This window comes from Mastigoproctus giganteus, chromosome 3 (assembly GCF_048544385.1).
Source record: "Mastigoproctus giganteus isolate SK-2022 chromosome 3, ASM4854438v1, whole genome shotgun sequence".
Classification (NCBI taxonomy): domain Eukaryota; kingdom Metazoa; phylum Arthropoda; class Arachnida; order Uropygi; family Thelyphonidae; genus Mastigoproctus; species Mastigoproctus giganteus.
In genome coordinates this window covers 188,666,556-188,689,940 of record NC_143577.1, presented here as the reverse complement: position 1 = coordinate 188,689,940, position 23,385 = coordinate 188,666,556, and the positions used below count along the sequence as shown (strand labels likewise).

The window sequence follows — 23,385 nt, the reverse complement described above, 5'->3', positions numbered from 1 at the left end:
CCCATGAAGCCTCCATAACAGCCAACCATCTACAGACTGATAGTTTTCTTACCAGTGATCAGCAAACTATTTCAGAGAATTCTATACTCCCAAATTGATTCACATTACAAGAGTGCTGAACTGCACATGTCTACCCAATTCGACTTTAAGCCGGAGTCTTCCACATTAGAGGCACTTCGACATCTGCTGCACGGTGTGGCCAGCTCCAACAGTAAATACTGCCTAATCAACTCCACTGATTTCGCCGGGGCTTTCGGCACCATTTGGTGGCCAAGCGTCCTGGCAGGACTAGAGCGGGCCAACTTTCCCTGCAACTTGTATTTTACTATCAAGTCTTATCTTACGGACAGGAGTATTATTGTCGTGGCACCCGATGGTAGGGTAAACCGCCAGGTCTGCAGGGGCTGCTCCTGTTGAAGGCTTGGATGAGATCATGGGCATGGATCTTGGTGACGTTCAAACCCAGGTTTTTGCCGACGACCTGATCTTCAAAATTGCTGCCGACAGTAGAACACAGTTGGAGGTAAAAGCAAACCATGCCAACAAGTTACTACAGGAATGAACCCTATTACACTGCTTAAAAATCTCACCGACTAAGACATCTTCAATCTTACTGAAAGGCACCCTTGACGTGCGCATGCCGCCCAAAAAAAAAGGGGAATAACACCACAATTAAATTCCAAAGCCAGCTTAAGTACCTGGGGGTGATATAAGATTGTAATGTTTCCTTCAAGCAACGTGTCACATATCTAAGGACAAAGATTAGGAAATATTCTGCACTGTTAGGCCATATAGTCCGACGTGACTGGGGTCTTAAACATCGCATACTCTCCTTATATTACAAAACAACATTCCTACCCACTATAAGATATGTATCAGAAGGCATCAACTGTTGTAAATAGACGCATAATCGACTCAATCAGGACAAAACAATCATGTTACCCATTACCAAAGTCTGCACACCACTAGCAGTGTTGCCCTGCAGATATTTGGCAGACCCCTTCCCTTTGACCTGTACATCATATGGACTGAAATAACATATTATATAACCAAAGAAATGCCTTACACCCATTTAGACTATATAGTGGATAACAGTTCAACCCACAAGGCTGAAAAGAATGGAATGCAGAAATACCTAAAACAAAAAGTTCATCCCGGACGTAGACAGAGTATACCCCATTCTCCCAACCTGCCTGCAACCTGGACTTTACACGACCTACCTCCTTACGGGTCATTGGGCTTTCAATGTAAAGCTAACAGCATTGGGAATAGTGGAGAACAAGAAAGCTTGGTGCACATTTTGTTTGAGTGTGCCCAATACGAAGACCTTAGATGCAGACTAATTATTAGAGTTCACTGTCTACCGAGGGATCTTGTGGCGCATCTACTAGATACGAAAGAGGAATACTTAGCCTTAACTGATTTTGTCCTAGGATTATTTACCAGACACGCCATATACAGAAGAACTTAACGGAATGAAACAAACCAAACCTGCAAAGAGCAGCGAACCGACACAGAGGAGTCGATTACACAGACCAAGGATTGACTACAAAATGCACTGGAAAAAACAAGTGACAATATATTGTATAACTACAAGAGGCATAATTATCACCAATGGAAGCAAAAAACACCTTTAAATAGTCATGACAAAAGAACAAAGGGACACTGCTTCAAGATCTTGCAGCATAACCCACTACAAAAGGACAAAACGTATTGTAAAGACTAGTAAACATCACGGAAGGGATAAATCCCCATAGTGAGGGCCAGTAGACTTGATTATGATCCCAAGATAATGACCAGATAATAAGACCCAGACCACATCCAGTATGGAAGGATGACATCTCAGATTTAAGCCATCTGTTAGTGTGCTACCTGCACGTGACTCAATGGCCTACTTTTCAGGACCTGCAAAACTGACAGAGACCACATACAGTGGCGCTCTTCCACCGGGAAAGCCTATTGGTGACCGAAATCCGCACTCTCTTGAGCCGAACCTTCTTCCCAAACTCCTGAGGAGAGGGGGGAGACGTTCCCTCTCCTTCCCCTCGCTTCCCCAATTTTCTCACTCTGGTGGGGCAAGGGCATACCTCACTGTATGCAGAGGCCATCTACTCTACGTCCCCTTACTACCAATTTCTTCCCCCAGTCTTCATCCATCCTCCCAGACTTTTGTCTTCCACGGCGTTTAGCCCTACACGTCAAAAACGTTAAAGAAAATCATCAAAATTCTTTCCCGAACATATTTGGCATTTAAAACTCAATTTTTACCGTACAGTCCCTGTTTTGAGAAGAGAGGTTATAGATGCAAGGAAGAATTTCCAGAGGCACAGATACTTAACAGAAACAAACGTTAGGCGACTAAAAGAAGTCTATTGTCAATTACGTAAGGAATATTTCGAAGCTATTGCTGAAGCCAAAAGATCCTCATGGCAGAAACTACTGTCCCAGACAGGAAATTCTGACCCATGAGGATTAATATACAAAATTTGTCGTGACAAACTTGCAACTCCTGAGATATATAGTTCTGTTTACTCTAACGGAAGTCTGACTACTGATTGGCTCTCCACGGTTGAAGCTATTATAGAGAGACTTTTCCCTGATGATCACCCAGAGCAAGACACCACCGAACAAACTCAGATAAGGTTCGTTAACGGATCTTACAAGGGATCAAATGACACGGAACTATTTAGTCTAGATGAACTTGCACTTGCAATTTCTAAAATCAATCAGTCAAAATGTCCTGGAATGGACTTAGTTGAAAATGTGGCGATCAAAAGATTTCACCAATATTTTCCACATATATAGTTGAATGTTTTCAACAAATGTCTATTAGAGGGAACTTTTCCAAATTTTTGGAAGATTGCATTAGTAAAGATGCTCAGAAAGCCTGGAAAATTGGCAACGGATCTCAAGGCATATCGCCCAATATCCCTTCTAGGAAATCTTGGAAAGCTTTATGAGAGATTATTAGCGCCTAGGATGCAGAAGGTTTTGGCTGCAAGTAATATGAGTTCTAATTCACAATTCGGCTTTAAAAAAGGCTCCTCCACTGAAGATGCCATCAGAAATTTGGTGAATCTATGCAAAACTACAGACAAAAAATACATGATGGTTGTTTTTATCGACTTTGAGGGCTCTTTCGATACACCCTGGTGGGAGAGCGCCCTCAGGGCACTTCGAGAGGCAGAATGTGATGATTTACTATATCAGGTTATGAGATCTTATTTTTCAAATAGGCAGATAAAAGTCATCTCACAACACTTGGTATTTTCAAAATTCATTTCCAGAGGATGCCCACAAGGCTCGGTCCTTGGGCCTCTCCTCTGGAATTCTGTTTTAGACCAATAGTTACTAAAAGAAAGTCAAATTTGCAATAAAATAGCATTTGCCGACGATTTAGCGCTGTGCATACCAGGCTGGTCAAGACGTTTGCTAGAAACACATGGGAAAGAAATCCTGGATGATTTGCTGGAATGGTCTAGAATAAACAAATTAAAAATTTGAGACGAAAACAAAAATGATCTTCAACAAACTGGATTATAACAGACCTAAACTCCATATCAACAATGTCCAAATTCCTTATGTTTCTCAAAATAAATATCTTGGTCTCATAATTGATGATAAATTTTCTTTTATCCCCCACGTAAAGAACTTAGCTGAAAAGATTAACAAGTTTACTGCCAATGTGATTAGGCTCTCAAGAGCTGAATGGGGTATAAATCACATTATATTATAAGGCTATATTTTTGCCAATTGTAGTATATGCGGCTGCAATATGGTTTCCTAGGGTTACTCACGTCACAGTGAAGGCCAAACTCTTATCATTGCAGAGAAAGATGATATTGGCAACACAGATGCTGCAGAACAACATCAACCAATGCTTTACAAGTGATCTCAGGTTGTATTCCGATTGACCTTTATGTGGCATACCGAGGCATGATTTCTAACTTAAAGAAAGGTTTGGCAACTCAAATCCCCGACATTGCAAGTAATCCGGCCACGGACATTCGGCAGGAGAAAATTAATCTTTGGTCAAAATTCACTGAGAAGTGGAAATACAGATGGCAATCCAGTGAAACAGGACTCACTACCAGGGAGTTCATTGAAGATGCAACATTTGCTGTAAATAAGAAAGTTATGGGATGGTTTTATCCTTCAATGACAACGTCGTATTTAATTACTGGACATGGTTCACTACGGGATAAATTGTGTAAACTTGGACTTGAACCTGACCCTTTGTGTTTTTGTGGGGCTGTAGAAGATTGGAGGCATGTTCTGCTTTACTGCTCGGCTTATGACGACTTCAGACAAGAACTATTTAACAGCACTCAACCTATTAGGACTGACAACCTCGATATTTTGATTCAAGATGCCAAGAACATTGCAGCATTCCAATCCTTTTCTGACAAGGTGTTTAAAAGAAGACGCACCTTGTTTATTAATTCTAGAAGTGGACAGTAGAGTGATGTGTTCATGAACTTATATTTATACCTTACTAGGTCAAACAGCTGTTAACTTAGAAACCAACTGTTGTGTTCTTAAATTAGTAATAACATTCAATGTATATAATGGTATTAACTATACATATTTTTATTTTATTTTAATTTTTTTTATTATTACTATTATTATTTTTTATTTTTATTTATTTATTTATTTATTTTATTTATTTAGTATTTATTTATTTATGATTATTTTTTCCCCCTCGGGTTGGGCAGCCTGAGAGCTCCTGTCCTTTGGTATTGCACTCCTTCCACTGGACGACAAATTGGTGCAGCAGCACTAGATAATAGAAGCAGGCACAACTACTCATGCGTAGAAATGGGCAGTGATTGACAGGGTGTTGATCGCTGTAGAGTGTAGACAGTTTCTCTCTCTCTCTCTCTCAACACAGATTTCGCAAGGTGGAGTTCGACTAAACGTCTAGGTGCCACCCAAAACAAGTACATCCGCATACACTGCCGCCGTACAGTCCCATGTCGCATACTATTAAAACGAACTTGTGAAGTATCACTATTTCCAAAAGCGATCCTTCTTTTTTTTCTCCGAGCCACTGAAATCTCAGGAAAGTAAGTGCAGGACCGCCAGAGTACAAATATTGGTAACACCCGGCCAGCCTCCCCATGGCTGTTATTGGTGACGTCGGTTTCACTAGGGGCCCGGCGGCTAATAGGCCGGACGAACAATGGGCACACGTACTACATAGTACATACCCCACACATTTTTAAATCCCTGGCTTTTCCGATACATAGAACATACGCAGAGATGGGAGAAATCCCAGGAGCTTTCAGACCTTCAACCTACCTAATACCTAAAATTCCATTAACCCAGGCTGTGCGCACTGTGGTATCGTCACCATCTTCCTCACACCGGGTGGAAAAAGCGCGGATTCGAATCCATTCGATGACGCGAACAACTTTAATGTACTTTTTTCGCTGAGTTAGTCGGTCTCAAGTATTGATAACATGGTTTTTACACCAGAAATTGGGGTTTTGTCGTCCAACAAAACAAGCAAATCGACCAGAGAACACACGCAATTTACAGTCACATTACATAAATGGGTATATAGAAGACATTGTGGGTGACTCTAATCAAATGATTTGAAATTTGAATCCCATTAACCGCATATACCTAATATTTAACTCCATTAACTCCAAACCACCGCACAGCAAGTCGAAACTGGTGCCTTGAACATATCACTTGGAGCCCTGAAAAATGGGCTACAATTTTGTTCTCTGATGAGACTCGTATTAGCCTACATATTCAAGACATTATTTCATCTGGAGAAAATGAAAAATTCAGTATCATCCCTCGACATAAAAAAGGTCATTTACTTAGTTTGGAGGCGGGATTCTCATGTGGGGTGGAATAATATTCAAAGGCGGAACTGCTCTTCAAGTTTTTTACAGGGGTACAGTAATTGTGAAGATGTATCGAGAACGAATTCTCGAACCGAAGTGCTACTTTTTAGTGGTGCTGTTCGTCCAGATTTTCTTTTCATACCGATAATGATGCCACAGCACATAGAGCTTAAGTGCTGGAAGAATATCTTGAAACTGAAGATATCCAACGACTGCCGTGGTCAGCACGATAACTAGACCTAAATCCCATCGAACATGTGTGGGCTTCCTTTGGCGTTGCATTGCACGTAAGAACTTTGTGTTCTTGGCGTGCTAAGGTCTCCCCTGGTGAGAAATGGAATTTATTGTCACAGAATCTTATAGACACCCATATGTCGAGCGTTCGCCGCTGTCAGGCACTTTTAGCCATTGGAGTGAATCAAACGCCGCACCGATGTCATGTGACCATATATTCGAGCACTTTGCATTGACGTCGGTAAGTAACGACCTTTTTGGTAATTCCGAAGTTTCTTGTTGTCTTCTCATTTCATCGCTTCTCTATGAGGGCCGCCTACATAAAAAATTTTCTCCCGCTTCATCGGAAGTTGCACAAGTTACACCATTTTTTCTGTGTTCTGGTATTTTTTTCGGGTGGTATATTTCTCAATCTAGGACTGTGTAAAAGGAAGACAGAAGAGAACAGGAACGCAAATTAAGAGAAACCACTCTTTCAGGGGAAGCATCAGCTGATGTCCTAATGACAAGTAAACCAGAATAATATCAGAATCACCCATCAAGGAACTGGAGGAAAACAACAGGAAGTAGAAAAAGAAATCCAAAGCCCAAGTAGCAAAGATGACATAATAATAATCCGAAGATATATTATAACATAAGACAACAGGAGCAAAAGCAACAGACACTGGAGTTGGTAGATAATTGTGATGGACCAGTAAAAGTCCTTCCGAAGAAAGGATCCTCTGTAGAGTGTACAGCTTGAGTTTGCAAAATACAACGTCTTGTGAAAACGATTTTAGCAATGTTTGTGTTTGACTTGCGATCATTCCTAAAGCGAAGTTTCAGGTTGTAGTGTTGAATGATTTTCTGAAATCTTCGTAAAATTGAGGGTAAGGTTGAAACCACTTCAGTGCCATAAGCACATAAGAGAAGATTAAAATGAAATCGCTTTGAATTTAAGGATATATGGTTAGAGAGTATAAAATAGAAAATTTCTTTATATGCGCAATATTCAAAGTTATTCCAAACGATGTTTTTTTAGGTCTCAAATTGCTGATGCATTACGAGATGAATATTATTCATAAAAAAACACAAAAAGAAGGCAGTAGTACAAATATAAATTCACTTATTTACGAGTGTAAAATCGTTTAAATCTACCATAAGATAATGCAATATACAACCATATGTTCAAATGTATCTTTATTCTCTTTTGATCATCCAAAATATTTGATGTTAAAATTACTACGAAGGCATTGTTATTCATTCATTGTACAATCTTCATCGACATAAATAAATCTTGAATTTGAAAACATTTTCTACAGATAGGAATCGTGCATTGTAAATGGTGAAATCGATATATAAATACAGATTTTCTACCGGAATTTTTCTGTGTGCATAATATAAATATAATATAAATAATTAATGCATAAACTAACGCAATAAGCAAGTTATACGCATTAAGTTTTTTTATTATTATTATTTTTCCATTCGTTGTTTTCATTTTCTTTTTGTGAGGCACACTTTCTGGGAGGTAGGCTGCAAGCTGATTGCAAGAACTCCATCGAAATCAGCAACTGTGCCATCCGGTAACCTTATATCAAATTGTTGTAGAATTGTTGCAAAATAAAGAAAAACTGAAACAAGAGCCATTTTTTCACCAGGACAAGACCTTTTACCTGAAAATTAAAAATAAAAAAATAAATAATTAATAAATAAACCAAATTACAAAATGAAATTTATTTTTAATACTTAAGTTTCTGATTTCAATTGGATTGTTTAGGCGGGTGAGCCCTGAAGAGGTTGTCACGATTGACTACCTCTGATATCTGTAATTGCAAAGGCCAACGGCGGTGGGATGCAGATGATGGATAAATCTATCCAGACTCATATTACAGTGGCGACATCTTATTTGTGTTTGGTATCCGACTCCATTGTGTTGGACATGCTTTTGTGATGCCAACTGCACTTTCAATGTTTCCTTTCAATTTTATTGTAAAATATTCATATTTTCCAAACTTTTTTCTTTCTTAATACTGCCCAGCATGTGTTCTTTCTATGTACAGTCTCCTGTGTGGACTACATACAGGAATTTCTTCCAGGACTGAAGGGAGGAATGATCAATGCTAAGAATAACTCACAAATTTAAACATTTAGTAAAGTATAACAGCGAGACTGTCACGTATCCCCTTAAGTTAGAAAATTATATGTACAAGTTTGAAATAATTCATTTTGAGGTTTACCTGACCAACAGAACCTGCCATTTTCGAAAATTACAAAAATATCATCCAAATGGTAATGATGGGTGAATAATGATAATAAAATGGTAAGCGTCTCGTCAGAAACATCCAAATGTTCCTGAAGAAATGTTTAGACTTGAGTCCATCCGAAATAAACAAGACTGGTAAGAACTGAATCAGCACAACCCCCAGCCAAGTTTTTAACGTATGAGTTCAAAGGAGACCAGCTCAACGGTAATGAATGGAATCACTTTTTCAAATACTTATACTTTGAGAATTTTCCACAACAACGTATGCTTTCAATTAATTCAACTATTTCGTTAATGAATATCTCATTTATAATAATTTTGCACCGCAGTTGCATCATAGCATAGTATATAGAGAATTTTTAAAATTTATCGCTATACTTAATGCTCATATACCCCCAGAAATTACTGAATTATGACCGGAAACGACTATGCTGTATAAATAGCAAAGAGCTTCGTACCCTAGTAGAGTGGCAATGTGCATTTGTTCGTGCAAGTCAAAGTAGTAAAGTTGCAGCTATGTGACGTAGCAATGATATCAGTGAGTTGTGGGGGCTCGTGGGTCAGATGCTTCCATTTAGAAAACGGCATGTCTTTTCGGTTGGCTCAAATCACGCTGTGATTACGATCGAAGTTATTCGAAGAATGGTGTCAAATGGATCAAATCACCTCGGTCCGAGAGATCTGTACAAGAAAACGCTTTCGTGGTGAGTAAAGAGCGCAGTGAGTTTGTAGGTACAGGCTCAATGAAAGATCACTGTACGACAGTTGACGTAGCAATCCAATTTGGGGATGCAAGAAATATATCCGAACGGCACAATCAGACGTAAGACGGACACCATGGATCCATGGTGCATGGGATCAATTATCCAGGAAGGTGGCGGTAGATGCTTAATATGGGATATGATTTGCTGAGATGAACTGGGACCTATGGTGGGTATTGACCAACTTTACACTGGTCAGGTCTTCCAGGACAATACCCACCATAGGTACAGTATACAATCAGTGATCATTGAATTAACGGAGAGCATTTAAATATATGGATATATATATATATATATATTGTATATAATTCGATGTACATAAATAAATGAAAAGGAAATGTGGGCAGCTCTTTTAAGGGCATGTACACTCTGCAGAGCTGCATATTTTAGGACTGAAACGAGATTTCCAGGACGATAATATGCCATGTCATCGGGCCCACTCTGGATACGAGTGGTTTGAGAACCAGTGAAGATATCACCTATCTTGATTGGACTCTAAATTCGGCAGACCTCATCCAATTGGACATCTGTGGATGTTTTCGTACGGGAAGTGACACGTATGACCACACATTCGTCATATGTTCTGATACTATGGAATTCTTGATGGCAGCATGATTGCAGATCCCTACGGCCGTTTTGGGATATCTAATATATCCCAAAATGGGATATCAATGCCGAGGATAACAGCGGCTGTTATCCGTGCAAACGGTGGGAAAACACTGTGTTAGGTAGGTGGTCTTAATTCAATGATCACCGAGTGTATATTATTTCACTATATTTGTCTTTTTTAGTACTTTGTCCAATTTAACTACTATTTACATTTATATTTTGTTCAACTAGCAAAGAATAGCTTCAAAAGAACATTTTGTGAAACTGTTCTATTATTTTTGTTTTATTAATTTTTTGGGAACATAAAAATTCAACATAGAAAGTGGAATATATAATTATATCTATAAAATGTTGTGTTAAATCCGAAGTATGAAACCTTGAAAACTTCATAACTTATGTTTTCAAGAATGAATACTTTTCATGGTGTTAACCGACGCTAGCACCAAGGAACAAATATTCGCACTAAGTAAGAACAACTGAATTCGAACTAAGGAAAAAATCTGAGTTTCATACAGCGATAAATGTATGAAAAAATGGTTTTGAGGACAAGTAACCTATCGAACATCTGTACTGGGTGGCTGAATCAAAATTTCCTGTTGTTCTGTCCAATCCTCTGTTCAAGTTACTTCTCTAATTGAGAACAGTTTTGTTAGATGAAAGTCCCAGTGTTCCTCGTGTCATTTTTGAACACCTTTTTGACTCTAATCTACCTAGTGTAGGAGACGTTTAATGAATATATAACAAAAAATTGAAATCACTGAGGAACACCCCTTTGAGAAAGGCATATATTACTGAAATATGATTAATGTGACTCTTTGACTTACCCATCGAAAAAGGAATAAGATATTCTGGTTTTGTGACGGTTTTTCCATGTGACGATAAAAACCTTTCGGGAATGAAACTTTCTGGGTTCTTCCAGTACTTAGGGTCCCGATGAACAGCCCAAAAGTTGGCAAGAACTATCGTTCCTTTAGGTATGTCATATCCTCCGATAGTAGAATCTTCACGTGCTCTGTAAATGCATAATACAAGCGAATACAGTGAAAGCCTTTACTAACAACAGTTATAATTCTACAGCTTTTATGAAAGTAAATCATGATATTATGTATAAAATTATCTATTATAAAATAAAATAATGTTGAATAATATATTATGTTTATAACCGGACAATAAATATTACTACTAAATAAATATTAGAAATGTGATTTAATTTTAATTTCATAAAAATTGCTCTGTCTTCAGGTAAGGTTTAATCTGTCTAACGTGGAGATGACGAGCGAACATCGGACCGATCGCATTCCAGTTAAAATATCCAGTAAGAGAGCACATCGAACGCGACATCGACCCCCGGACGAGATTTCAGATCATTATGTGAAAAGCAAATATTGTTCCAAGAGTAATCTCATCATAGTACAACCTTCTGTCGAAGTAAAAATTCGATGTTTCCTACAAAACATCAGGAGTGTCAAAAACAAGCTGGATGGCCTACTGGATTTGCTTTCCTTCTCAGAGTACGACTTCGTCATTCTGATTGAAACCTGGCTCAGAGATGAAATGGAAATTGCTGCCTTCACCTCAAATCTTGGCTATCACACGCTGGCTGCTAATAGAATTGGGAGACGAGGTGGCAGTGTAGCAATCTGTCAAAGGAGTTCACTACCCCTGATTAAGGCATCCACTTATCCAGGAGGTGACATAGAAGCTGTTCTTGGAATCTACCGAATTGCTGGTTTGTCGATCTCTGTGTGTGCCGTTTATTTACCTCCACCAGTTTCTGAGGATTCTGTCCTTAATCTGACAGTATGGCTGTCATCCACAGTCAATCATCGGCAAAAGCTCATTATCCTCGGAGACTTTAACCTTCCACTGCCAGCCACAAAGAAGCTCATAGATACTCTGTCATTGTACATGTCGGAAATGGGCATTGGTCTTATTCATGTTCCTCCCTCACACGGCGATGCCACCCTGCAGCGCATCTTCTCAAACTGTTTAGTAGAGGAAACCCTGACCATAACTGAGAACTTCCTCCCGTCCGATCATGTTCCGATTGCTGTGATGATATCTCTGCAGGCACCTAAGGATGAACGTACACAAGTACAAACTACGAACACTGCCAGGAGAGTATACAATCCAAAATACATCAACATTGGAAAAGTTACTACCCTTTTCCAACTTTACCCATGGAACATACTGGCTGAGCTTAACATAAATGAGGCTGCCTACTGGCTTTCGAGATGGATGGAATTCATTGCAAGGTCTGCAATGTCCTAAACTTGCAACCTTAATCCCCACTCAAAGCCATGGTGGAATGACCTCCTGACCAAGACCTTTAGGGAAAAACAGGCAGCCCATGCCTCTTACAAGAAGTCGTCTTCACAAGAGTCATACGCCAAATTTTCCAAAGCAAGGAGGCATTTACAGAAGAGGAAACAATTTTCTATTGACAATTTCATGAACGGCCGGCTATCCAGGGGAAAACGTGTGTGGTCCACCAGTCATACTTGCACCCCTCTTTCTTTAGATGTCCAGGAATGGTGTGAGCATGTGCTGCGTTTTAAGCGAGATCACCATGTGTCCGAAGCATATCCTTGGAACGAAGCGTTTAACATTTCTTCACCTACTAGTAATACAGAAATTTCCGAAGAACAGCTAATAAAAATAATAAATTCACTACCTGACAATTCCACCATAGGAATTGACGCAATATCTCTGTTTAGTCTAAAAATTGCTTCTCTTTTCATCAGCAAAGAGGCTCACTCAACTCTACAACAAAGTACTCAAATTTGCACAGGTGCCTTCAAGCTGGTTATCATACAGAGTCGTAGCAGTTCCGAAAAAGCCTCATGCAAAAAGACCGACTGACTTCAGGCAATTTCAATTGCCTCTCCCTTCCTGAAATGCCTCGAGAAGTGCCTCTATAATGATTTAGCACTCGCAATCTTTGCGCATAGGCCAGAACACCCCCATTATGCCATGCCTAATAGATCTACCGTAACCTGCCTACAGTCATTATCACAGAAAATACTTCAGGCCTGGAATGACAACGAAGATCTTCACACCATTTTTCTCGAGATGAAAACTGATTTCGACTCAGTCCAAATAACACCCCTTCTTGCCTTACTTGAGAGATTCTACGGGATATCCGGAAATATGCTCGAGATCCTCAATAATTTTCTATCTAGGAGAATGTGTCACTATAAAGGCAATGGCATAACAGTCACTAAAAGCGTCGACGTAGGGATCCCACAAGGTGGTTGTCTCTCAGCCTTGTTATTTGCAGCAATATTCGTTCCACTAATGGATCAAATTCCAGCGTTCCTATCGTATGCTGATGATATTGTTTTCTACTAACCATGCAAACGCCAGGTTGGTGATTCACAAGAAAGACAAACCACCTCTGAATCTGTAAACAGCTACCTAAATTCATTCTGTAAGTATGCTAAAATGTTTGGCCTGTCAGTCAATCCAGAGAAGTCAAACTATCTCATCTTTACGTCAAGTCGGATGACTTCTACTGATACTGCATCTTCTCTACTTCCGGAATTGGCAGGAAATGTCCTGACTCCCACAGACAGGGTCAAATTCCTAGGAGTAATCCTTGATGCCAACCTCACATATAAAAAACAAATCCAAGCTCAGTATTCCAAAGCCCTGAGAGCGTTCTGGGGAATGAAAATTGATCTGTGCAAAACGCACAATAAGCAAATAATCAAGAAGCACCTCGCAACTTACTTCTGTAGTGTACTCTCCTATGCCGTGGAAGTTTGGTCGGAGGCACGATACACCGGCCTCAGGAAACTATGGGGCCTCGAATTCTGGGTGCTGAAGTGGGCCAACTTGTGGTCGCACCAGATCTACACAACATCTAAATCTACTCTCTGCTGCAACCTGCAATATACGCCCATAATCCACAGAGCCAATGTGCTAAAAATAAAGTCATTCCTTCATCTGTGCTCAGCTAAGCAGGATCACATCAACATCTGGAACACGGTTGGTTGGCGTTTGCCAGGAGGACATCTCCGTAGTACCCCCTACTTATGCTCAAGGCTCCAGCGGTTACAGAATTTCAAGAGACACTTCCCTAATATGACTCTGGACACTCTCAACTCACTTAACATTGACATCGACCTGTGGACTATAGACAAGGCATATCGAGATGGCATCTTGTTCCATCTTGCTGTTTGTAAAGGACATTTATGTAAGTGCCGATCTTAGTAAGTTAACCGATGTAATTTCATGTTCTGCTCAACTTGTAGTCCTTTTTCGCTGTAATTACTACTTCATTCATTTTTACATTTTGATTATCATCTTTGCTTTGATCTATTAATTATTATTTAGTTATTATTATTATTATTTTATTTATTTATCTTTTTTTTTTATAAATCAAAATCACTTGTATAAAAAACAAATTGTAAGATTCCTTTGGCTTTCTGTGTAAGGAATCACTATTGTATAAAATTTATGTTAATAAAGAATCTTATTATTATTATTACTGGTAGAGATTATCTAAAATAAATTACAGAAGTATGTAATAATGAATTACCTTAGTTGCGATTCTATTTAAGGGTCATAGCTAAGGCAATTCACTTAATTTCCATTTTATATCTGTATTCATTTCCATTCTATGTCTGTAGAAATGTACTTTAACCGGTTGATTGCATTTCGTGCAGGCTGAAAATTTCAGAAGCGTACGTGCGGGGGGAAAAAAGCAGCCCCGAATTTAGATACCTTTAGAACTTCCTCCAGTCATCGACGGGATTCGGACCAATACCTCTCCAAACGATTACAAAGTAGAGAAAACACTGTACTATCAAGAAGAACTAGGTAAGATATGACTTCCATAAAATTTAGAGGGATCGAAATTTTCATTTATTTATTACTTTTGGAAGTGATCTATTTAATATGATTGGCAGAGTCGTTCTTCCGAATCACTTGAACAGACTTCAAAGATAGTCAGAGAAGTGGCAGCTATGTTTTAATACTGCTAAATGCAAGATATTACACTTGGGGAATAGCAAACCAGAAATCAATTATACATTTGGTGGTGTAGAATTAAAAACAGTGGAGGAGGAAAGGGATTAAGAAGTTAGAATAACAGCAGATATGAAGTTTACTGAACAGTGAAAACAGAGAGCCCATAAAGTTCATGGTGGCCTGTCAGTGATTTATCGAACAATATCCTGTAGTGATAAAGAGGTCATAATCCCACTGTACAAGGAAATTTTAAGGCTACATTTGGAATATGTCTTAAATTATGGAGACCTAATCTGAAAAAAGATATTAAGCTTCTTTAAAGGTTCCAAAGAGAGACAACTCAAATGATCAGAACGACAGAAGAATGACAGTATGAAGAAAGATTCCGATTACGTGGGCTACAGAGCTTGGAAACCAGTCACTTCACTGGTGACCTGATTTAGTTTAGAGAGGGATTAGTAAAATGAATGAAGGTTTAATTATCACTGTCCTGAGCAGCAATATACACTAACACAAATGAACTTAGTTACTAACAACATCAATACACTCAATGCATACGTCCTGGCATGCAAGACATGCCAGCCCTGACTGCCTGCCGAATGAACAGAAATAGTAAGTTGTGGAGCCCGAAGACGCATTGCAGAGAGATTTGAATTGAATAAGTGAAAATAATGCTTGAAGGAATGGATGGAAGCATGGGTGTGAGTGAGAAAGCACAGTAAATTTTAATTCTTATGGAGTTGTATTAATCATCATCATCATCATCATCATCAGCCATTTTCAATCCCCTGCAGGATGAAGGCCTCTCCAAGCAACTTTCCAGTTCCTTCTGTTTTGAGCACTGGCCATCCATTTACTACCCAAAAACTCATGAATTTCATCTATCCATCTCCGCCTTTGTCTTCCAGGTTTTCTTCTAGCTCCTCTTGGATACAATTGTGTTATTTTCTTAGTCCATCTGTCATCATGTCTTCGAGCTATGTGTCCTGCCCAAGACCATTTTAGTTCTTTAGTTTTGATAAGAATGTCCTTTACTTGAGTTTGCTGCCTAATCCATGTGTTTCTCTTCTTATCTAACAGATTGATTCCCAATATAATTCGTTCCATTCTTCGCTGTGTAGTTCTCAGCTTGTCTTCCATTCTTTTGGTGAGTGTCCAAGTTTCACTTCCGTAAGTCATGGTGGGGAGTATACATTGATTCATTATTTTACGTTTCAGACAAACTGGGATATTGCTTTTCAGTATATGACTATATTTCCTGAATGCTATCCATCCAAAATTTATTCTTCTCTTGACTTCCAGCCATTTATCATTATTACAGCTAATAACTTGTCCCAGATAAGTACACGACTCCACCTTTTCAATTACTGCTCCTTCAATCATTATTTCCCTTTCCCTGGCATACTTGTTCATCATTACTTTTGTTTTAGCCATATTCACCTTTAGTCCAAAATCATTACTAGCTGTGCATATCTGATTAAGATTTTCCTCTAATTCTTTGGGATCGTGGCTTATGACCACAATGTCATCTGCAAATCGTAAATGGTTTAAGTACTCTCCGTTCACATTGACTCCTTTCTGCGACCAGTCTAATCTTCTGAAAGCTTCCTCAAGGGCAGCAGTAAACAGCATCGGAGATATTGTGTCTCCTTGTCGAACTCCTTTCTCGATTTTAAATTTCCTACTGTCTTTCTCTAGTCTAATAAAGGAGGTAGCACTCTCATATATTTTCTTTAAAATCATAACATATGTGGTATCTATGGCTTGTCTTTCCAGTGCCCGAAACATTGCCTTATGCTGTATAGAGTCAAATGCCTTTTCATAATCCACAAATGCCAGGCATAATGGTGATTTTATATTCATTTGCTTTCTCCATTAGCTGTGATATTACGTGAAGGTGATCCATAGTTGAGAATCCTGTCCTAAAGCCAGCTTGCTCTTTCGGTTGATTCTCATCAAGTATTCTTTCTAATCTGTTAGTAATGACCCTTGTGAACAACTTGTAGATATGGGATAACAAGCTAATTGGTCTATAATTTCCAATTTCTGATTTATCTCCTTTCTTATGCAGCAAAATTATGATTGCATTATTCCACTGCTTAGGCGTCACACCTTTTCTAATGCACCTTGTGAAGAGCGTTGCCAGTTTTTGTGTTATGTCTCTTCCTCCCAATTTTAACAACTCTACAGTAACTTCATCTTCCCCCGGGGCTTTCCGATTCTTCATTTTCTTCAATGCGTGTTCTACCTCATCAGGAAGAATATCGGGTATGTCGTATGTGTTGCTACTTTGCAATCCAACTTCCCCACTGCTGGTATCATTCCCTCACTCCTTGTATAATTCTCTATAGTAGTCTTCTGCTATTTGAATTATGCCTTCTCTGCTGTTTATAAGTACACCATCGCTATTCTTCAGTTTCAGTATCATTTGTCTTTCTGTATTACTGCTCATGGCTGCTGATTTAAATCCTTTGTTTTCCCTTAATGCTTGTTCTACTTTTCTTGTGTTAAATCTTCTTATGTCCTCTCTGAGTCTCTTTCTAATGGCTTTGTATTAATACTGGGTTGTATTAATACTAATCCTTAATTTAGCTGTTCTTAAATTTAAATAAATTTATTTCATTTAGGCTAAACCTAAAGTACATTATCTTTAATTCACTACTGACCATTGCATTCCTAGCAGGTGTGAGAAAGACGATGGATTCATGAAAAAAAAGCATATAATTTAACAGAAAAATAAAAAAATATAATAATATAACATAAAACTTTAGAAAAAAGCAAAATATAATAATAAATGTGTATCTCCTACTTCCTATGTGACCATTTGTGGCCTCATGTTCATCCAAACAGACACCGTGGTTACCTAGCCGGCGTAGTGTGGGATTCTGACATTGGTTAGTAGGGCTTGATCCCTGGTCAGTGGGGATATTATCCAAAAACGAACTCAATCATAGGGAAGGGAACACTCACCCTATGATCCGTCATTCCTACCACCTGGGGTGATTGATTTCTCAATTCCGTCACCTCGTTCCCACCATATGGGTGGCAGGCTACCCTCTTCCGCTGGTGGGTCACCCCACTGCCTACTTTTAATTCAAATACCTGGAGTAGGAAGGACATCCTGCCCTGGGCTGCTGCCACCCCTTTCAACCAGGCGGGCGCTTTTACTACTGCCCCCTTCTTTCCTTCTACTTCTTTATACCCCGCCCTACTTCCTATCCCCCACTATCTCTTCTCACTTTCGTTTTCTGCTTTCCTTTTTTTTCTTTTACTGGGCTATCTCTGCCTGTAGCCTTGGCTACTTACCTCAGGGTTCGTCCGCCAGTGCTTTATACTCCGAACTGCCCCCCCCTCTTCGTGGACCGGACGGTAAACTAGAGATTTCTTTGTGAAAACACAAGTTCTAAGAGGGCTAAGTGGACAGATGAACAACAAAATCAACTCATCCACAATAATACAACACGAACACTCACTAACCTACATAAATCTGTCCTTCGCAGGGTTTGTATTCACACGTTGCCTGAAGCCCCATGGGGGGAACGTTTGTTTGGTGGGGGAACCCCTGGAGCCACATTGCAATTACCACTGAACACTATGTTCTAAATAATTCCAATAGGGATCATAAATTAAAACTACAGGGCTTGAGGTTTACATTAGGTTGTAGGAAGTTTTCTTGCAGCCAGCGAGTCGTTGATAGCTGGAACAAGTTTCTCTCGCTTGTATTTCAGGCTGACAGATTGAATAAATTTAAAGATGCACTGAATACGTACCAGCTTGAGGAGGACACCAAAACATAAAATTTGTGCTGTCTTATCTAATTGGTTGGTGCTTTTTTTGCAGTGCAGCAAAAAGCGTGTGGCTTCCTTGCACTATATGGCAAATATTATTAATTTGCTATTATCATGAATACTGTTAACCAGTAAAATTTCAATAACAGTTTTGCATGCTCTTCTCACTGCACAATTTATGATTAGATCTTTCTAATAGTCAATTATTCATGTGATGGGTAATATTTCGATTAGCAATCTTTGCTTGATATCACTAAATCAGCCATGTCGTGATAAAAAAAAATAAATATATATATACCGATGAGCGAAAACATTATGAACAGCGAATCCCATCTCTTGTTCTTCAGATGGGAAACGCAGCAGATTTAAGCGTGTTTGACAAATTCCAAATTGTAATGGCAAGACGACTGGGTCAGAGGATATCCGAAACGACACGGCTTGTGGGATTCTCTCGGTCAGCCGTGGTTAGTACCTACGGAAAATGGTCCGAGGAGGGGAACCCACGAACCGCCGGCGAGGTATTATACGACCACGGCTCATCGATGCTCAAGTTGAGTGAAGGCTCTTCCGGATGGTACGTGGCAACAGAAGGGCGACTGTGCCGCAACTTGCCGGTAATTGGAATGCTAGTGACGGGAGTAATGTGTCTCAACACAGTACAGTACATCGAACCCAGCTGAAAATGGGGCTGTGTAGCCGCAGGCCCCTCCAACTGCTGCCCATGCTAACCACGGTTCACCAGCGACAGCGCCTACAATGGGCACGCAAGCATCGAAACTGGACCCTGCGTGATTGGAAAAAGTCGTCTGGTCCGATGAATCACCCATCACGTTTCCTGTTGCACCATGTGGACGGCTAGGTAGGTGTGCGTCATTTTCCTGGGGAAATGATGGCGCAAGGATGCACCGTGGGACGAAAACAAGTCGGTGACGGCGGTGTCATGCTTTGTATGATGTTCTGCTAGGATACCCTGAAACCCGTCATCCCTGTGCCAGGCACTCTGACGTCTACCAGCTACCTAAACATCAGGACATGGCAACTGATATGGTATCAAACCACAAAGGGATCCATCACCAAGAAATTCACCCCTGAAATCTCAAGAATCTACACCGAGCGTAACCCACATAGTTCTCACCGAGACTCCACGCCACCTTCCTTCTCATGAGGCACGGATCTTTCAAAGCTAAATTGACAGAGTTTAGGATTGTGGAAGGATTGTGAAGTTTAGGATTGTGGAAGACCCAAACGGCCATTGTGGATCCCCAGAGGCTGGGAGCATCGCTTGACGAGAATTCACTACATCCTCATGAATATGGAGCAACAAACTGCTTGAGACTGCTGAAGGATACATAGCTTTCACCACCTTTACAAAGAACTTATTCCAGAGGTAAAAACCCTACCCAGAACGTAATAGATCTGGGAACTGGAACGTATTCTGCCATCGAAATTGATTGGTACCCACCACCCACTTGAAGACTGTTCTGATCATTAATCTATCTCGGACGGAAAAACTGTCACATGAATGACGCCAAATCGGACCAGATACCCAAATTGGACTCTTTACAAACTGTGACAATGTGCTCTCTAGTGCCAAATCCTGATGAAGATCGATACCGGGCGCCCTTGGCTGGTACCTCTTTCTCCCTTTTCCTCGGCGGGAGGGAGGATATTATGATATTAGGGTCTCCTGTAAATGATTACAGCTACCCATATTTATTTTACCCATATTATACCAGACAGTCACTCCTCTGTCTGGTCGATTGGCCTGTTTGCTGGACGAAACAACCGAGTGTCTGAGGAAGAAACCATGCTAACTACGCCTGAGACCGACTAACTCAGCCACAGATTGAAAAAAAAGCTAACTACAGTTCTTCGCGTCATCCACGGGATTCGAACCCGGGCCGTTTCCACGCAGGTTGGGGAGGACGGTGACGATACCACTATGCTACACGCGCAGACTGTGGGAGTGAGAAAGCAGTCCTCTCTCCTTACTCCCCTGCCAACCATTATCATTCTCCTGGTGGGGTAAAGTCTGCCTCACTGAACATCCTGAGGTCGTCTTCACTATCGTCCCTATTCTTCTGGCTTATCCTCCAGTCTTTATTCTTCCCTCCGACTCTGCCTAATACGCCAGCGTATACCCCACACAAACTGCAAAGACTTAATTTCGTCCAAATTAAACCGCATAAACCTCATTTGGTTTTATCAATTCCAGAGCTCATCATTACAGAGTTTTTTTTTTTTATATATAAAGCCCTAGCTATCGAAATCTCAGGAAATTAGGTGGCAGCACCTGCCAGAGTATACATAAGCTACTGGGTTTCTGGTCTGCCTCCACGAGGCGTAAGTGGGGCAACGTTGGGCTCCAACTGAGGTCCAGTGACTAAACAACCAGAAGAACAACGGTTCACGACACTAAACGATCCACACACTTTTAAATCTCTGTCATTTACAGCATACTGTAACACAGCACAACGTAATGCTTTTCCACCATCTTTTAATCTTGTAGAAATCTTTTAGCATCCATGCCTCGCCACTGTTTTGGCTGCATGCGGAGGACCAACATCATATTAGGTAGGCGGTCATAATGTTTTGGCTCAACGGTATATATATATATATATATATATATATATATATATATATATATATATATATATATATATATATAAACATTACAAACTTCGATATTCAATGCTTGAACATGTGGGCATTAACAAAATTTCCTCTTTGCATACAATATTGACAATAGATATGGTGTTGCAGCAGAGCAAAATACATATCTTCTTTACCACCATTAATTGGTTGAACTTATTAGAACGAGTATGGTTATTGTGAACAAACGTTGCCAGCATGCATATATTTTCAGTAGAAAGTCGTCATATATCTGGAGATTATGCTTGTCGATCAACCATTGGTTGCTTTTTCTCTAATGAAAGGATTGTTGGGTGGCTACTAGAGTAGGACCGTGGTATGGAAGGATTGAAAATTAAAGACAGCGTATACAGAGCTTCATTGAATGTTACTAGTAACCTGAATATAACTGATGAGAGAAAATGCCAAGAAGCGTTACCAGATCCTTTAAGATAAAGATCATATCCCTGTAGCTGCAATTTTATTAATGAATCCGTTTTTGAGTATAATGCAAACTGAGTCTGAGAATGTTTATATACACTCGGAAAGCCTTTTGAGTTTGACATGCAGGCGTTTTTTGTCTTTTGATTAATTTTCTTGCTCTTTCATGAAGGGTGCAAAATGAATTCGTTAAAAATAAGGTCTTTTGAAAATAACTCTGAAATGAATTGAATTCACATATCTCATAATACCGAAAACACTCTTTTAACTATTAAACAGTTCCGATTTTAAACAAAGTTTTTTGGTAATTTTCTGAACTCCATAGATTGGCTTATATTCTGACACTGAATTCTGTTCCAATTCATGCTGTCTCGTTCTTTGAGCAATAACTTTCTGCAGCATTTCTTCCTCTTAGGGCTGCATTCTTCTGCGTTCCGCTACCACTCTTTGTGTACAGATGGTTGCTTTCGACACCACTGAATTCCTTCATTTCATGTTACATGAAAAGTAACATTTTTTTCGTTTGCCATAGATCCTAAACAGAGTTTAAAAATATTACTAGCAATGTAGTATATAAGGACTGAGTGTGCTAATCCTCACGTACGAGATTTTATAGTTAATCTATATGAAGGTGGAAGTCATGTATTCGGAAAATGTACCATACCGATCCTGGTACATTAATTAAAAAAATTCAGAAATAAGCACGAAAAAGCACAACTGAATGAACAAAATGTACTTTATCTACAATTAGAAACAGTTTCTAAATAGGAACACTTTTAAGCCTTAATGAATTCTTTAAATTGTTTTAAATACTGCGCACTTACATTCTTTGCAAATTGATTGGAATGTTGGTTTGCCATCTGGATACTTCTAGAATCGTTGCTTGAGTGTAGGGAAGTTGAAGGCGATCCTCCCATGATGGCATCCTTTCCCTCCCCACGATTTCATCTATTTCAATTTGGACACGTCGCTGTACATCGGGATATGTCGCCATTATCAGAAAACTCCACGAAAGTGTCACTGCAGTAGTATCGCTTCCAGCTCCAAATATTGCTGCTATGTTCCCGGTGAGAATGCTTTCTACGTAAAAATATAACCATTTTCAGAACTCTGTTCAGGTTTATCTATATATATGATTATTAATAACTCTGAAAATAAATTAAAATATTAAATAAATTAAAAAGAAATGAAAATAAATTAAAAATTAAAAAAATGGTAAGAGTTTTCAATATCTGAGATTTTTATCAATTCTAACAATAGTTTTAGAATTAGAAAGACTAAGTGGTACAGGGATTAAAATATTTACCGAACAATTCTTCTTCGAAGTTTATCGAATTATGCTCCCTGGGCCATGTTAATAAGTAATTTTTTTTCCAAAGATCTACAACAAGTTGCTCGATAGTTAGTTGGATAAAATCCAGCCTTCTGTTACTCCCTAGGATTTTATATTTGTGTCTCCTGACTCTTGGTTGCCCTGCCATTGAAAATTCATCTTTTCCGTTCATTTTACTGATCCCTTCAGCGCTTTACACACCTAAGTTTCGAACTCCCCACCTCAGTATGTCAAGTTGCCGACCTTTGTAGTCTGCACTTTCTAAGCCTCGTGGGAGGAACAATATCTGTATTGTGCTTCTATTCCGATCTGGTCGCTCTTCTTCGAATACTTTTTAGAAGACCTTTTGTGTTCTAGGTGAGGTTTCTCTGCACCTGAATATATACAGGGTGATTCACTACCAGTGCGACAAACTTGCAGCAGGTGTAAGGGTCACAAAGACGAATCGGAATCACATAGCATTGCAGGGTTACATTGCATTAGAGGGCGTTGAACGAAGGTCGCGTGAACA

General features: G+C 39.5%; 1 protein-coding gene across 1 annotated transcript; it reads right to left on the bottom strand.

The window, feature by feature from the left end:
- Positions 1–7,568: 7,568 nt before the first annotated feature.
- Positions 7,569–22,535, bottom strand: LOC150088488 (vitamin D 25-hydroxylase-like). The gene is made up of 3 exons (XM_090370184.1): positions 22,366–22,535; positions 10,532–10,719; positions 7,569–7,747 (listed from the first exon to the last, which is right to left on the bottom strand). Exons 1-3 carry the CDS (start codon positions 22,533–22,535, stop codon positions 7,569–7,571), a joined length of 537 nt encoding a protein of 178 aa, XP_090226310.1.
- Positions 22,536–23,385: the final 850 nt, after the last annotated feature.